Below are 17,146 nucleotides of genomic sequence, written 5' to 3' on the forward strand. Positions count from 1 at the left end.
CTTTCCAGAGGAGCTGTTTTTTGATTTATATTACCATGCCTGGTAGCAACAGTTTATATATTAATTGCACTTATGTCACTGTTTTTAAATGACTTGACTTGACATTAAGCCTTCGGTAGGAATTACTTATCGACTTATTGCTCACAATCGGACGAGTTTTGTCAAATAAATAATTTAACGTTTTTTTTTTATCGACAATGATTTGACTTGGGGTTAACTTGTAATTTATTGAAAAATGCTTTACTTGAATCTAAGTTAGTTTACAAATGACTCGACTGGGACTTATGTCACTTCAAAATCACTTGTTCACAACACTGTGGTTAACACCGATTTATCGTGATTGTATAAAAGCATTGTCCAATGACTGACGATAAAAAGGCAAAAAAAAAAGTGATTGGCCAAACAGTGATTGGAGTGCATGGATTGATGGGGCACCATAAGATACATCATTTTTAGAATTGGTTTTTAAAATGCAAGTTTCTTTAATTGGGCCAATAAATGAGCTATAGTTTACCGCATCAGCATCATGAAAGTAATTGCTGCTGGAATGTCAAAAACCGGGACAAAAACCATGTGCGCGGCGTTGAACATTCTCGGATATGAAGTTTACGATTTCATGGAGAACTTTTATTTTCTTGGCGACGATTGGGTTAAAATCATCCGAGAAGGAGCGAAAGTCGAAGATTTCAGGCGAATGTACAAGGATGTCGACGCTGTCACTGACAGTCCCTGCTATTTTTACTGGGATGAAATGTTGAAGGCTTTTCCTGATGCCAAGGTACAATCAAGTTTTAAAACGAGAGAATAAACATCAAATTCCGTACATAAGTAGTTAGGATAGGTTTGGAACGTTTCTAATAATTGTTAATCAATTTCAAAAGTTTGTATTCAAATTTTATTTAAAATGTTACAAATATGCCATCGGTTTCTGTATGAGCTTTGATATTTATTTCACGTATAACTACACGCTTCAGTCCATTTTACGCTAAAAAATGAGTACTTTTGTCTTGTTAAGTTACTTGACGCAAACATTTGCACAATGAATTGACAATTCTAAAGACATCTTTTTATCGCCAAACACGTTAAAAGCTGTTTTGTCATCATATCTAGGGTTGCCTGACAAAATCGTACCGGAGCCCATACCCTATGCCAAGTAGCTTATTGTAATATTACTCAACCAATAGGCTACTAAAGCGGTGCCGATCCGATTCCAAATTTATTTGTGAAATCATACTTTGACCTGATGAAGCACGGTTGTGCGAAAGCTTGTCGAGAATCAAATACAATTTGTCTTTATACAGTGCCACCTGATTTCTCTATTTAAAATTAGGACAAATACGGCCTTATACAGAAATTTATTTGTGTATCTTTGCCATAATTTGCGATTTAACGCAATGTTTTTAACTTTAAAAAGATTTTTTCCGTAAACAGTGAATACCCAGTCAAGTGTTGTTTGACTTTTTCAAGCTATAGTGTATATTTCGACTAAATCAGCTGAAGTCGTGAAATAAGCGCGTTTTGATATAAAAAAATTGATACTTTCTCAAAGTAATGGCGTGATTTGGTATTTGTTTAGACAGCTTAGATTTTTTTCAAAATTATCGTCTATTTTATAAGTACCGGAATAAAAGTCATGCATTGGACATTTCTAATCGCAATATAAATGCTGTTTCAAAGTAGGGATGTCCAGCATTTAAAATTTTATTCAAATACCGACACCTAGAATGTTTTGGGCAAAAAGTAAGGGGATAAGGTAATAGCTTTCAGAGCATAGGTAATTTTTTTATCTTATAAAAATAGAAAACCCTACGTTGGATGCAAACATGGCTGGAATGCAACATATTACGTGATGTCGGATTGGCACCGATACCTCTTCAGTATCGGACGGGTACCGATACTGCCACTTGGTATCGATATTGACTCCAAACCGACAAATTCAGACGACACTATTTTAAAGTGCTGTTTAACTTACAAATGTGTAAAACGTTTATAAAACTGTTTAACTTTTTTAGATGGGAAGTCCTAGAAAGAGGCAAGGCATTTTACCGTGTTTAGGCCTAATTTTGTCGTTTTGTCATAAACGCCTTTTTGACAAAGCAAATTTATTGTGCAGTTGTGTAAAAAGTAATAATCTAATCTTCAAAACAGCAGTCATGTTGTCGAAAACCTTGTTACCCTTTACTAGTCTAAGTCGAAGCAACACCAAAACCGAAATTTTAAAATTTTGTTTACAAAATAAGATTCTTAAACAAACATCGTACCGTGCAGATTGTTTTGACAATTCGCGATGAGGAATCCTGGTACAAAAGCATCACCAAACAAGTGTCTGCTCTGAGCAATGACATGAGACTCATCGCACTTATGACTTTCTCTATTTCGGGCTGGAAGTTCTTTAGGTTCCGTACGGCAGTTTGTGAGTATAGCTTTGCGGAAGTTTAAGACAACGATTCGTAACTGTTAAAGCCATTTGTTTTAACCATAACAAGAAATTTGTACCATTTTTCTGTTATGTTTCTTACTTAAAAATCAAGTCGTTTTTAATAAAAGCAGTGTTGTAATGTGCACGTGAGTCACTGTTTTTACATCACTTCACTTGACTTACGTATAAATGTCGCCTTTAAGGAAAGGATAAGTGAACAAGTTTCAATAATTTAACATTTTATATTGATGCAAATGACTGGCCTTGGCAAGAGTTGCTAACTTTCGCAAATGCCATGACGTTGTCTTCAGCTATAAATGAATTTACCGAGACATTTTAAAATTCAATTTTCACAGCACTGAATAACACGTCAAGATCGTTCATAGTAGTTGTAATTAGGGATGTTCGATAAATCAGTTCGAGGCCAATACCCGATCCCAAACTGGTAGTACTGGTATACTCATCCGATGCTAGGTGGTAACGGTGCTGATACAACACTAAAGTATGGGCATTTGAAAGCAAAATAAAAAAATAGTAGCTTATTAAACGAAGACTGAACTATGACTTGCCTGGGACTTTTTATTGATTAAAAAATCAAATACTTGAACTTAGGTTGTTTTGCAAATAACTAGACTGGTACTTCGACTTTGGACATTGCAACGATTGATTTACAGTTTCATTGTTTGGTGATCGTGGAAAATGGCCTTGGTCAACGGTTCGCCCGTATGAAGAAGAAGCACTGAAGCGTTTATACCGAAAACACAATCGCAGGATCCTACAGGTTACGAATATAAGATCGTACCCGCTTAAATCTTACTTCTTTTTTCTATAAATGGGTAAATTTCTGAGATATTACATTGGATAAGCAAGTTTTAGCCTTACAGCCTGAAAATGGTCACACGGAATGTCCGATACCGTCATTTTATTCTGATACCTGATATTTTTGACCAGCGTTTCTCAACCGGTGGGCCGCAGTGCGCCATGGAAGGCCGCCAGGTGCGCCGCGAGCAAAAGGAAAAAATAATTTAATATATAAAACATGTATTTTTACTTTTCTTAGTTCATTTGATTCCACAGTACTTTCAAGTAGAAAACACAAGAATGCTTACAAAGCAATAATATCTAAGTCAGATTATCCATAATACCATATTACTAAGACCACCGACATAATAACGCCAAATTCGCATTAATGACCACGACGAATAAGATCTAAAATAATCTAGATAAGACCTAAACATGTCGAATTAGGCTCTTCACTCAGTTAATATTGGTCGTTGAGTATATCCACAAATTTTGTATACATAAAGCTTTATCCAGTCGAATAGCATGAAATCGAATCAAATTGCGAAACGCCAGTCCTACTCGCCTGGGCGTTGGTCACACGTCAAGGAACACACTGGTCACGTGTATAGTGACGTCAAGTTGGGCAACGCAGTGAGGTAACAAAGGAAAAACTATTTACAACACCCCACCTTTCAAGCACTTTACTATAGCAATAGGCCACGTTGTCTAAAAGATTTGCGACTTTGCAGAACGCCCCAAAAGACAAGTTGCTAGTGTACGAAGTAAAGCAGGGCTGGAAACCGCTCTGCGACTTTCTGGGAGTTCAGGTTCCCAACCGTAATTTCCCTTACAAGAATAAAGGGGCGAGCGTGCTGGACGACTTGCGACGAGAAGACAAGATTATGCGTCGCCTGGTAACTGAGCTGAACGTTACCCTCGCAGTTTTAATGATTTTGCTCTGCATCGCTATTTACGTACTGTTTACTTCAGAATCGGTCGCCAACTTTTTTTGGTCGGTGAACTAAGTTAAAATAAAACTCTGGACAAAATGTTCCAAGAAGAAGGATCGCAAAAAAAGTGCATTACACAAATCCTAATTATCACATAACTGTTGCTATCAATACTCAAATTATTGCATTACAAAACATATTACTGTAGGCCTACATGTGTTCTGCATTATACCGGCATTGCGCCATTTTCTGTCATGCTTATTAAATCGTAACCACAACATTAATTAACACAATCAAAACGAATCAAATGATAGAAGGCATAACTCTTAAAGCGAGCAATTTTCAGAGATATAATATGGTATGACGGCTTAAAGCACATTGCCTACTGAATAACTATAGCCAAATCCATTGCCAAACCTTAAAACACCGCTTCAGCGCTTTGTGTATTTTTATGTTTAACATTAACAATATTCAGCTAATATACTAACAAACTGGTTTACCTTTGAGAGTCATAACTGTAAATACAAAAGTATGTATATCCGCAAATCCAAACACTTGTCCTTCATTTTATATAAAACATTTTATGTGCATAACCTTGTCGTATTTTAGTTTTAACAAGTTATGCATTCTGTCAAGTGTTTACAGTCAAACATTAAAAACAGTTATGCTTATATAAACCAATCTGTAGAGTTTATTTTTAAAGGTTTTACTTTACCAACCTGTTTCAGCAAAACAAGAGAGAAGCGATGTTATAAGTCCAATTCCTTATAGATTTCACTTCGTATATCAATTCTTTTCTGTTGTATTGGCAGTTTTGGACAAAGTTATTGCATTTTTGGAGAACCTGATCTGGTAGGTGAACTACAAACGTTTACACAGGACTACACTACCTAGTCGTAGTAGGCTTTACCAGTCATTTGTCCACGAGTCTGTTTTAGGCGCCTGCTTACGCCTTACGGCCTTAAAGGTTATACTAGCAATCAGCAAAGCTAGTAATTACAATTAGCAATGGTTGCAATTGCAATCAGCATAAGCGCAAGCACGCTCAAACTAAAACAACAAAAGCTCTAAAAACGTTCAGTAACAATGACAATCGAGCGTGTTGTAAAGAAAATTGTGTTTACGAAGAATTTGTTTTAAAATTCCAGATTTCCTGTAGTCCTACAAATTACGAAAAGTGTTGAATTTGCCACACTGAACAAAAAGGTACTTATTATCCTTTAAAAATAATTGTCGATTTGCGTGGAGTTAAAGTAGTTTTGCTTCCAATTTATTTATTTTTTGAATTAATAAATCTATCGACCCTTACCATCCTATAATTAGCTTCAAATGTGCTATAGAGGAATTGCGTTAAGACTTCCCAACATTAACGATTTCTATTTTTACTGGCGGCCATTGTATCAAGGCAACATTAGGATAGTTGTAACATTTTTTAGTCACGATATTAAATCATGGGAAATTGCCTAAACGACAAAACGCGAGTCAGTTTTGATCTGTCATTTTGCTACACAAGCTCTTTTAACGTTATCGTTCAAATTTGCAATTTAACCACAATTGTTTCTTAATATCGTCAATTTGTACCCTGATGTGATTCACGCTGTGTAATGAAAAAATGTATCAACTTGCTTTAAAAATATAACAAATACTGGTATATTTTCTAGAAATTATAAATCTCTGCTGTTCAATTTCCGTTTGGTACTTATATTCACTCTTTACAAACGCAACTCTTCCTATCACGGCCGCTTCACAGTGTGACAAATCTTTATTCCTAAAAGGATTGGTCGTTACGAACGTCTCTCGGCGCAATGAAAATAAAAAAGTAACACCTTTGCCACGGTAAGTTCATTAGGTTTAAAAGTCAAAAATTCAAAGCCTAGTGGTTTCTGCGTCTTCTGGTGTTTCCTCTTCTGCGGCAACTTTTTGTGAAGGTCGGTAAATCACAAGAACTAGTCCGTAGCACAGTAAAACGCACACCTGAAAAATTGTTAAAGGTCGACATAAACTGGCTGAAAATCAAAAGTGTGAATAATTCGCATGTTACACCGGGAGTCAGCAACAGGACTTTGGCCATAAGATGAAAATTAGTGCAACATCAACGTCGAAAAATAAAACACTGTTTTTCTTTTATACCTTAAAAGTTTATTTTTTTTAAATAGTAGGTATTGTTTTTTAATTAATAGGTTCAACTTCTAACACTAAAGCAAATGGTAGCCTAATGGTGAAAATAAAGGCCTAAATAGACGTTAAAAGCGACATGCTTTATTTTCAAACGTTTCGGCAAATTATCATGCCATCATCAGGGTTAATTTGCCGAAACGTTAAAATAAAGCATGTCGCTTTTAACGTCTATTTGGGCCGTTATTTTCACCATTAAACGAACAGATCCGTATATAGTGTTCCAAAATAGTAGCCTATTTCCTTTAAAAAAATGTTAACGTTTAAGTTTTATCTATGATTTTCGTATGAGCATAGTAATGACGTCACTTGGTATGGGGTCGGACCTCGATACTTTTGTCCAAAATATCGGATATCGGTATCGCAATACAATGTCCGATATCGAACATCCCTGTACAGCTAATAAATAGCCAGGCAACATCCCTGTTCTGGAAACGCGTTAAAAGCATCAAGGAGTAAATGTACCTTGCAACATAAGATAACAAGAAAGTTTTTTCTAGCCTTTCCTTGCTTCTATTAAACTTCTGACCAGGCTTACTGGTTTTGGTAAACCTCTCCGAAGCCATCTTGTGTACTGTGCTTTCCTTAAACATTTTTGTTCTAAAATTGAGCTATTTATCCTAACATTTGCACATAAAATAATTTGCTTGCTATATGCTGCGTTTTTCTTGTTTTTTAGTTTAGTTGAAATTGACTTGCTAAAATTATGACTTAACTTGGACTTGACTTGGGCAACTGATGACTTGGACTGGGACTTTGACTTTTATTTATTCAAAAATACTTGACTGTGACCTAAGTTATTTTATAAATGACTTGACTGGGACTTTTAAGTCGTTTTAAAATTACTTGTTCACAAACTGTCAGTTACCTTGCAACATAACAGGATAACAAAGAGACTCAGTGACATCTGGTTTGTGAAGTAATGTCGACACGATGCGCTTCTTCCGTCTTCCGTTCCCCAAACGGAACAAGCTCGATCCAAAGCTGAACCGATTATGATCGGGAACGGCATCCCAAAGGTCCGGTTTAAAAACCACTGTAAACGAACGTCGGGCATGTGAAACTATGACTTAACTACATTGGTAAGGTTTTGGTCGGCAAAGCATGACCTGTATTGTATGTGTCATTTAAATATTTAACTTGCTATCTTTTTTTAGTTTAAACTTCCTGTCAAGTTGCGAGATTTTAAAGTTTATTTTCGGTTTATTTAAGTGTTTTTACAAAAATGGTTAAACTAAGGCATACATTGGAACAATAGCCACATTTGCGAATGATGTTCTACTGAAGATCCCCTCCAATAGAAAGTTGCTTGTACAAACAGAAGCATTGGTGTATGTTTGTTTCTCGACTCGTTCCCCCTGAGCCTGTGTAGCTCAGTTGGTAGAGCGACGGTCCCGCTATGACCGAGGTAGTGAGTTCGCAGGCTATGGCCTGCCATGTTTGCATCATTGATCGACAGGCTCGGTAATTCTGCGATGGCTTTCGATGTACTATCGATACGTAAGCTTCCGAAGGACTAGATTACAGTTGTTAACACTGTGTGTGTACTGTCTTCGGAACAACATATTCTAGTTTGACAGAATTCTCGCAACGTTGAGTGTTTTGCTTTGAATATTGCAACTTGTGTTTTAAAGAGTTAAATTAAGATTGAGGTAAACTTCTATATACTTTAAGAGCAACGTTTACGTATGATCTGGAGTTCGCCACAATTGTAGCATCGCTATCCATTTAAAATGATTAGATAAAAAAGTTCTCCAAAAAAACAGGAAAAAATAAGATTATCGTTATCAACTCACTTGCAACCCCACAGCAAACGATCGTTGGTGAAACGGGACTATCCTGACAACAACCTGCCAAACAAAATCGGTTTAGAGCAGTAATTTGCTAATTAAAAGTTGAACTGCTGTTCAGCGTTCTAAACACATCATTGACTTTAGTCGTAGTCAAGTGATTTAAAAAGTAACACAAAAAAGTCAATCCCAATCAAATCATTATTAGGGCAAATAAACTTTAAGTCAAGTCATTAACTTAAAGTTAACGTTAAACTAGTTACATATAGGGAAGCTTGCAATGCCTCAACTAAAAAGCAACAAAAACTCAACATACAGAAAGTTAATTGATTTACATGCAACTTGGATATAAATAACCCAATTTTATTAAAACTATAAAAACGCCGAATTTTAATCCAAGTAGTTTGACACAATGACTTAAGTCCAAGTCAGATCATGTGTCCAAAGACTCATTTGTCAAGTTAAATCAGTTTGACCAAGATATTTGTCAAAGTCAATTCTTTTTTATAAAAGTTGAAAAAAAAATTGTCAAAATTAAAAACAGTGCGTTGCTGCTGTTTACCTGTAGGTTTGGGGTCCAGCACACAAAAGTCGAAACTATAGCGACGAAAAGCAGAACAAGAAATATCGGCAATCCGTTGCAGTAGGGTGCTGGGCAGAAACCCTTTTTCGCGTTCGTCTCTCTCCCTTGGACACAAGAGCAACCAAGGAAGGTCTGTTTTTTGCAAAAACAACACTTAATAAAATTTTAGCTGTCCGCCCAAACATATATGCACTGAGATACGATTTGAGTTTCTGAACATAGCGGAGATTTTTCAGTTGAATGTTTTTAGACGAAAAGGTGTATGACGTAAATTTGTGATGTCATAATTGAAGTAAAAAAATATTAAATTGTAGGGATCGAGATACACTTTTCGTACTGAGCGCAGTAGGCTTCGTTCATCTATTTGTATTACAACTTTAATTAAGTAATTATGTGACGACATGTCTAAAAAACTCATGCCCAGTAAAAATTTCAGTTAAGGCATCAGATTTTTTTCTCGAAATTGACAAGCCAATTACTATCAATCCATACAAGATATACCACTTTAACTGTGAAAATGTATATACCTATTAGTACCAAACTAGTGTTGTAATAAAGTCATTTTAACATGACTTAAGTCCCGGTTAAGTGAATTTGCGAAATCACTTAAGTTGGTTACATTTAATCATTGTCTAAAACTACCCAATTTAACCACAAATTATTCAACTAAAACACCTAACATACGTCGAGTAATTTGTGTAAATAACCAAAGTAAATGTTGAGCAATTTTTCTAAATGGTCGAGTCATTTTATCCAGAATACTTAAGTCAAGATAAGTCATTTGAAAATAGTGACCCAAGTACACTAAAATCAACTCATCATTGACTTAAGTCGTTACAAAACTATATAAAACCATTAAACCTCACCTTGTTGCTTTCAGCATTACAACCAGCAAAGCAGGGTGAAAAGTAAGTGAGTCCGTTGGATCCGCACACTGGGTCGTAATGGTCTGTTGTGCAGCCGCAGTCTCGGTTGCATTGAGACGTGAAAACGGTCGAGGAAGTGTTGTTCTCACCCGGGTAGGGAACACTGGATCCGACGAAAGCTGAAAATTGATCGTTTTTGGAAATTTACCAAAAAGTATAACGTGTAAGGGTTGTACGATAGTTTTATTTCCAGTTCTGATGCTCAGAGTTTGGTCGAAAAGTACGCGATCCGATCCGATCCGATACCAAAACAAGTCATTACTATAAACAAAACCTTAATTAAAAATATTCAAATTTGATATTTTTAAGTTCTAAGGCCAAAATCGTAAACTGCTAAATCAATTATTTTTTTAAATTATCGTTTTTGAGGTATGAAAACGTTCCGCTTGACCGCGAACAATTGCTAAAATGCACAAATTACTTTTGTATCGGATCGGCACCGATACCACTTTAGTATCAGACAAGTACCGATACTACCACTTGGTATCGGGTATCAGGTACAACCCTAGATTTTCGTTCAACCTTCCCTATGTTGCTGTACTTTTTAGTCAAAGCTGTGAACTGAGTTGTCGAGTGTGTAACTATCTGTTTTGTTATTTGGAGAATACGTTGGCCAGCGATTGATCTGACTATTCTCTATAACAATTAGCTACAATGCCTCTTTGGTGAGCCGTGATTCTTAGACAAATGGATCCGGTTCTTAAGCAATGGTCTCAAACTTGAGGAGCAACAACAAGGATACACAGACAATTTGATTAAGGACAGAACTCAAGTGTTAGGGTGCACGAAATCATAGCGCCGCAATTAGGTTGGGTATGGCCAAAAAAGTTTAGGAAACACTGATCCAAAGGTATTTTGTTTGTATATTTATGAAAAACCTTTTTTGCCATTTTGAATATACAAGCAGAACCAAAGGTGCTGGACTTGGCGTAACCACAGGATTCAGGGTTTTAATGTTCAACCTCTTCAAAGTTATTTTTTAACTGAAAGTCTAAGCACAAATGAAGCATTATTTATCCAAACGATAGACCTTTAGAAAATCGACAAGTGCTGAAACAATGTAGACCGGTTTTCGAGCCTGTGTTGGTAATTGTGAATTTCACCTCCTTCGGAACAGCGAAGCATAAACGCGGCGCTGCAGATTATTCCGACGACGGTGCTGATGAGGCACAACTTAAGGATTCCGGGAACGTTTAGGCGTGCTTTGGACACAACCAAGCCGCCGGTCATGATGCCTGTGGAAGCACCGACCACCGAGAGAACTCCTGAAAGAAAAAGCTTTGTTTTTAGTGACTTTACATTGTTTTGTTAAAAGTTTCGGACAAGTTTGCCCAGCAGTTTAGCTCCCCGGCTTAGCGTTTGTTATTATTAACTTGTTAATGCTTAACCCACCTTAAACCAAGGATTTTACTGCGTTGTGGTAGGATTCTAGACCAGCACCCAAGTTTTAATGTGTTAAAATAAATAAATATATGCTTATATTATTCTGTAAAACATTTTGTGACTATCTAGAATAGGGCAAAAGTTACTCACCTACGTAGAGAGAAGCTTCAGACGCAGTGAGGCCGTACATCGCCTCGAGGAACTTGGGCAGAAAAGGCGAAAAGCCGACGATGAAACCGTAGTCGAGTGCGTTGGCGAGGCAAGTAAGAGGCAGAGGGATGTTGCGGAGAAGAGAGAGGTGGACTTTAGCTTGATCGAAAAAGCTGTAATTTTAAGCCAGTGGTTAGCCGTTAAAATATTTGGTAAATGACTTGGGACACTTTACACCTAGTTGCGGTGCAGTGTGTCTTTTAGTTGCAGTAGTTTAGAGTGATTTTTACCTTTCTCACTTCACCATCGTTATAGTCACACTTTTACGCTGTTTCGTTTTTAACTCTTCTATAATTAAGTGCACTTAAGTCAGTGTGTTTAAATAATTAAATTAAAAGTTTAAGTTAAATGCAATTTAATTCTTGACAAAATTGTGTATCACTATTTTCGTGTAAAATAGTTTGATTGTTATTTGTGTCGTTGAAATCGTTGACGTGAAATGCTAGACATGGAAAAAAGTGTATTCACTTTTTCTAGTTTAAATGGTTAAGTGCAACTAACTTGCTACAACAATGACTTCAGTGCAAGTAAAGAATTATATTTGACTTGTTATTTATTGAGAATAACTTGACTTGAACCTAAGATTATATTATAAAATTACTTGACTGGGATTTATGTCTTTCTTAAATGACCTGTTCACTGAATAATTTGGTTGATCTTTGGTCATATTGAACACCTATAACAAATGGGTGTGACTTGACAAAAATGAAGGACGCTAGCGTAGCGTGTCAAACCTTCCAGTTTCCATAGCTTTGCCATCGTCATCGACCAGATTGGATGACGACTGGTCAACTTCCAAGTTCCTGCTTTCAACTATCTTCACACTCGATGGTAACTTTCGAGGCAGCAGCAATATTAGAACTAAATACAGGTCATATGCGTTAGTTGCATTAACAACCCCTGGTAAGTCGTTCTTATCGCTAGACAAACAAATTATTATCATAGCTAGAAAGTTTTATTACTGACGTATTTCACATTAGTAGGCCTATATTTACTACTGCGAGTAATTATAAAGAAAACGTTCATCTGAGTTGTAGACTAGTCGTTTTAAAATGACTAAGGTTTAAGTCAAATCATTTGTTCAAAATTCCTAAGTCAAGTCAAGTAATTTAGCCTTAAAGTATTCAGTCAATCAATTAAAACAATGACTTAAGTGCATCCAAGTCAAGTCATTGGCTTACGTCAACTCTTTGAGATAAACAAACACATTAAAATCAACAAGAGGCTACAAATAAGCAAAATAGAGTAACTTTTATTAAGAGTAGGCGTACCTGCCGAAAGAAAAACCAGTGGACCGGCAATAATGATCCCGAACCACCAAGCTCCAACCCAAAACGGGCTTGAATTTGTAACAGGAACACTAAAAAAATGTATTTCAAATAAATATTTAACTAAAATTAGCATAACAACGAAGTTACAGCATTTCTGTCGGTTTATGAGGTAAACCATTCAGATTGATCGGCGCCCTTCCGTTCATTTCGATAAAATGCTAATCGCAAACTGTTTTTTGATTTATTTTTGTTAACCATAAAATAAACTCGATTGATCTTATCAGGACGGGTTACATTTACGTCACCAGGGTGAACAACCTGTAGGGTAACAAGGGTTAAGTTTTCTTTTGAAACGAGGTGATTCAGCTTGGGATGTCACATTGTTGTTAATGGTAATTTCTAACTGCCATTTTGTTAGGTGTAAACAACGAATACCAAAAGTGGCTATTTAATGTGGGCCTATGTAAATAATTAATTATTGCATATATTCCAGGTTAAATTAGTGTAATGTTTCCTTTAACAATTTATTTTATTTGTTTACCAATTTAGTTATATGCCGTGACACAGTTTTCCGTGTTGCCTCAGAAATGTTGATGGACCTTATTAATTGTAACTATACGTGACAGAAAGTAAAGTTTTTTATTTAAAGGCCTACCTTTCTCCGATGTTGATGTACAAGTTTAGCGACAGGCCGCCTAGAATGTAACCCAACGCTGGCCCAGCTGAGAAGGCAAACGCGTAAAATATTCCTGCAAAAAAAACACGCTAAGATATAATATAACTCCAAAACAGCTCGTCTGGTAATTGTATTTATTTACCAACGTTTCGGCAACCTATGCTAATTCCCTTCGTCAGGGTGAATGACACTGAACGCTCGTCGCTCGTATAATGGAAAACACGCAAAAGAAAAATGAAGAAAAACGCGTGTAACGAAACGAAATATATGTATAGATATGATGTCTCACGAAAAAGGCAGAGCTCGGTTATTCATAAAAAGACAAAGCTCGGTAATTCAAATTTCGAAACAGCTAAGGCCGACAACATTATATTGTAGGGGTGAAATAGCATATGGCGCGGGATTATTCAAGAGTCGGACAGGGGATGGATTTGGAGTTCAATTTTCTGAGCGGCGTCCGACTTAATATTTTTAACCGATTCCACAGCCCTGGTTATAAACATGAATACGCGGATATACTGCGAGTCTACCGTTATCTTATATTAGTTTATTTTTGTTAGATCCCATTTCGAAAAAGTAAAACAGTACCCTAGATAGCCAAGTTCTGCACGGCAACTTACCGTGATAAACCGACGATTTTTTCTGTTGTACGTTTTCGTCGATGTACGTCATACCAAGGGTGAGCAGCGCCGAAGATCCGAGTCCGTTGACAATGTTGGCAAAAATAAATACGTACCTGAAATTTGGCAAATTCCATTGTACAACTACATTACCAAGAACAACGTTCAGTTTCTGTAAGTAACATGCAACTTGGTAAAAGGGAAATTGCTTTACGCCAGAATTCCTCGACTCATGATTCGCGAGCAAATATCAGGTGCCCGTTTAATTTAATTCCGTTTGGGGATATTTGAATCGCCAAGCTTTGTAGTTAATATAAGCTCTTATAAATTAAAAACAACTCCTCTAGTAATTATAATTCTTAACCAAAGTTTAGAATAACTATGCCTGGTAGCAACAGTTTGTATAAGTTATTACAGTTTGTTTGAACCGGAAATTCCGTGCTAAACAAGCAGTGTACAGTATAGTACAGTATCCAAAATATGTTTATCTAACTTGTAGCTGCGCAGGTCTTGTGTGTGTTCCGTTTGATTTCCACTGCTTCTGCAGACCATTCCGGCGCCGCTGGCCGACGAGGCCGCGTAGGGGGGCGCGGCAAAGTGGGGCGACATGAAAATGAAGGTCCCCAGCGAAAGCAGAAGGATCCCCGACCCAATCCACCTGGGTTTATGGCCCTTGCCCCCCAAAATCGTGACAACAGGAACAGCTAGTAGCGATGCGCCGTCGTAGAGGCTCGGGACCAAAGCGGATTCTGTACTCTTCATTCCGAACCTGTGCGACGCAAGGTAGTTCTATACAGTTACACTGTTTTCAACCTACAAGTCTCACATATAAACAACGTGTATTTTTTAAGACAGTAGCACGTCAGAAACAACCATAGCACCATTGCCTGTTTCGATAGCACCATTTGGCATTCTAGCACCATTAGGCATCCTAGCACCATTTGGCATCCTAGCACCATTTGGCATCCTAGCACCATTTGGCACCCTAGCACCTTTGGGCATCCTAGCACTATTTGGCATCCTAGCACCATTTGGCATCCTAGCACCATTTGGCATCCTAGCACCATTTGGCATCCTAGCACCATTTGGCATCCTAGCACCTTTTGGCATCCTAGCACCTTTTGGCATCCTAGCACCATTTGGCATCTTGCCTACGATATAATGTTATCGTTGGCCATTACGACTACAAAAGGGCAGAAGGGCTTAATCACAGAATATATATTGTGTATATAAACGTTTTAGTTGCTGAAATACGGGCTGTTGATCCCCTTAAACGAGGTTGTATGTATGAACAAGATATAGCACGCAATGGTGCTCATTTTGTGGAGCGATGGTCATGGTGTGACCGGAGGTCGTTAGGTCGAAACCTCATCGCATGCTAGTTGTTTTTATAAGCCTGGCCTTGCTTGCACTTTAACCCTAATAAGGCTGACTGATTTTGGTAAACATTTCCGAAGGCATAGTGTGCAGTTTTACACGTCTTGGTTTTTAAGCGACTTCAGGTGACTTTTAGCCTTATTGGCAGAATGACTTGGCCTGGTCGTTGGAACACTTTAAGAGTTAATTGTTTTCAAGATAACAAATCTAATAAACAAATACCCCGATATTAGGAAATACTGCTTGATAAAGGAAACAAACAGATACAGTACAAAAACAACACAAACGCCGTAAAAAAACATATAGCTTTCTGACGGTTACCTTTTCTCTATGGTCGTGATTACCACCCTGACCAGTCCGTGTACCACAAAACCCTGAAGCATACCGGCCAGGCTGAGTATGGCAAGGGTCCATCGAGGTGTGGCGAAGCGTTGAAGAGCAGCGCACTTCAAACTACATAAAGCTAACCCGTTATTAATGGTATAACGGAGCTAAACAATAACACCCTGTTAGGCCTACTTGTGTCTATGATCGATTGTTTAAGCCAAGCTTTAATCCGTTCGTTTGCTTTAAAAACCTTAAAGGCGCTCTTTTAAACAGAGTTTGCGTGTTATGGTTGATTTTACAATAGTAGTATAACGTTATTTGGGCTCATATGAAGACTCATTTTCTACAGAATTAGATAATGTATACCTTCAAAAGATATATTTGGCCTTTAGGTGAATATTGGCCGTCTACATCAGCAACCCGGCATATTTTAATGTAATTTCCATAAATATTATATTAACAATTTGCGTTTTCTTCTTAATTATTTTCGTCACACGTCACTGTCTTAAATTGGAAGGGTAAACGAACACTGTTTAATGTCCTTTCAAGCGTTGATAGTATACTTGCTTAGATGTTTAATTTGTGCAATGCCCTCAGCAAGATTATTCTAATTTGAAACCGCTAATTCTAAGTTGGCCAATGTTCATTGGTTAATTCAGCGCCCTGAGATTCGCCCGACCACTTAGCTAGTACCAAACCTGGAATATAACCTGTTGTAAAACCTCCCTTGAAGCATGTTAAATCACATTCACGCACGCCAATTTCTGAGACCCTATAGACTGACTACAAATTGCAGAAAATTAAATAATCCGCGTCGGAAGTATACAGTTACAAGCTACTGCAACTTTGGTCACCCTAGTATTGCAAACGTGATTATGCGTTATGTCTGGCCAGCGGTCTGATTACCACACGATTTTTGAGGTATCTAGTTGCAATGGAAGACTACATGTGTCGCTAACAGCAAAAGTTAAAACATTTTGATAGGCCTTGCATGGCGAAAGGCTTAAGAGAAATGCGAATTGGGCTACATGGCACCTGCCTTTTCACTATTCTTTGTACACCAATTGTCCGTCCAATATTACCGATATTACTTTTCTCAAATCTTTGACCGGTACTGCTGGAAATTGGTTATATAGAATAGCAACCTTTCCCAGTCTGAACAAAAACTGTAATGAAGCTTAACAGCTTGTTGCAATTGTAGCTTACTTAAAGGGTATAGTGGCCGACCAATTAGCGTTAAACCAAAATACATAGGGCTGTTCATAGCCGATACCTATTGTTATTGCAGCAGGAAAAATCAGCTTGAACACCACATTGGAAATCTACGTCATTGTCAGCTTCCGTAGTTGACTTTACGTTGTATTTATCTTGTGTAACAACTATTTCCATATCTGCATCTTCAATCGGGCGCACTGATTCTGGACTTACAGGCATTTTGTTTTCTATTGTGTCTATAGTAGCACCATGGATTTAAAAAAACTCTGGACACAAAGCTGTAGTATGGAAATAAGAGAATATACAGCTTTAAAGTGACAACTATCAGTTACTTTTTAAGATACATTACTTTTAAAACTATTTAAATCACATAACGTTGAATTCTGTTCAATTGAAATTACAAACAAATTAAGCTATAATCATAAAAAATATAAACATTAA

The 17,146-nt window shown here is 37.2% G+C and overlaps 2 protein-coding genes across 2 annotated transcripts; one reads left to right on the top strand and one right to left on the bottom strand.

Annotated features, from left to right (window-relative positions):
* The first annotated feature begins 526 nt into the window (after window positions 1–526).
* LOC146140990 (uncharacterized) lies at window positions 527–4,227 on the top strand. Its single transcript, XM_083392770.1, has 3 exons — window positions 527–778; window positions 2,269–2,409; window positions 3,952–4,227. Exons 1-3 carry the CDS (start codon window positions 527–529, stop codon window positions 4,225–4,227), a joined length of 669 nt encoding a protein of 222 aa, XP_083248896.1.
* Window positions 4,228–6,018: 1,791 nt separating this feature from the next.
* Window positions 6,019–16,924, bottom strand: LOC146140991 (solute carrier organic anion transporter family member 4A1-like). The gene is made up of 14 exons (XM_083392771.1): window positions 16,764–16,924; window positions 15,485–15,616; window positions 14,280–14,555; window positions 13,787–13,902; window positions 13,146–13,239; window positions 12,491–12,579; window positions 11,954–12,080; window positions 11,160–11,332; window positions 10,730–10,891; window positions 9,567–9,745; window positions 8,680–8,832; window positions 8,124–8,177; window positions 7,196–7,363; window positions 6,019–6,126 (listed from the first exon to the last, which is right to left on the bottom strand). The coding sequence occupies exons 1-14, from the start codon at window positions 16,922–16,924 to the stop codon at window positions 6,019–6,021; spliced, it is 1,992 nt and encodes a 663-aa protein (XP_083248897.1).
* Between the last annotated feature and the right edge of the window lie 222 nt (window positions 16,925–17,146).

The sequence above is a fragment of the Ascidiella aspersa genome, chromosome 6 (genome assembly GCF_963924565.1).
Source record: "Ascidiella aspersa chromosome 6, kaAscAspe10.2, whole genome shotgun sequence".
Taxonomy (NCBI): Eukaryota; Metazoa; Chordata; class Ascidiacea; order Phlebobranchia; family Ascidiidae; genus Ascidiella; species Ascidiella aspersa.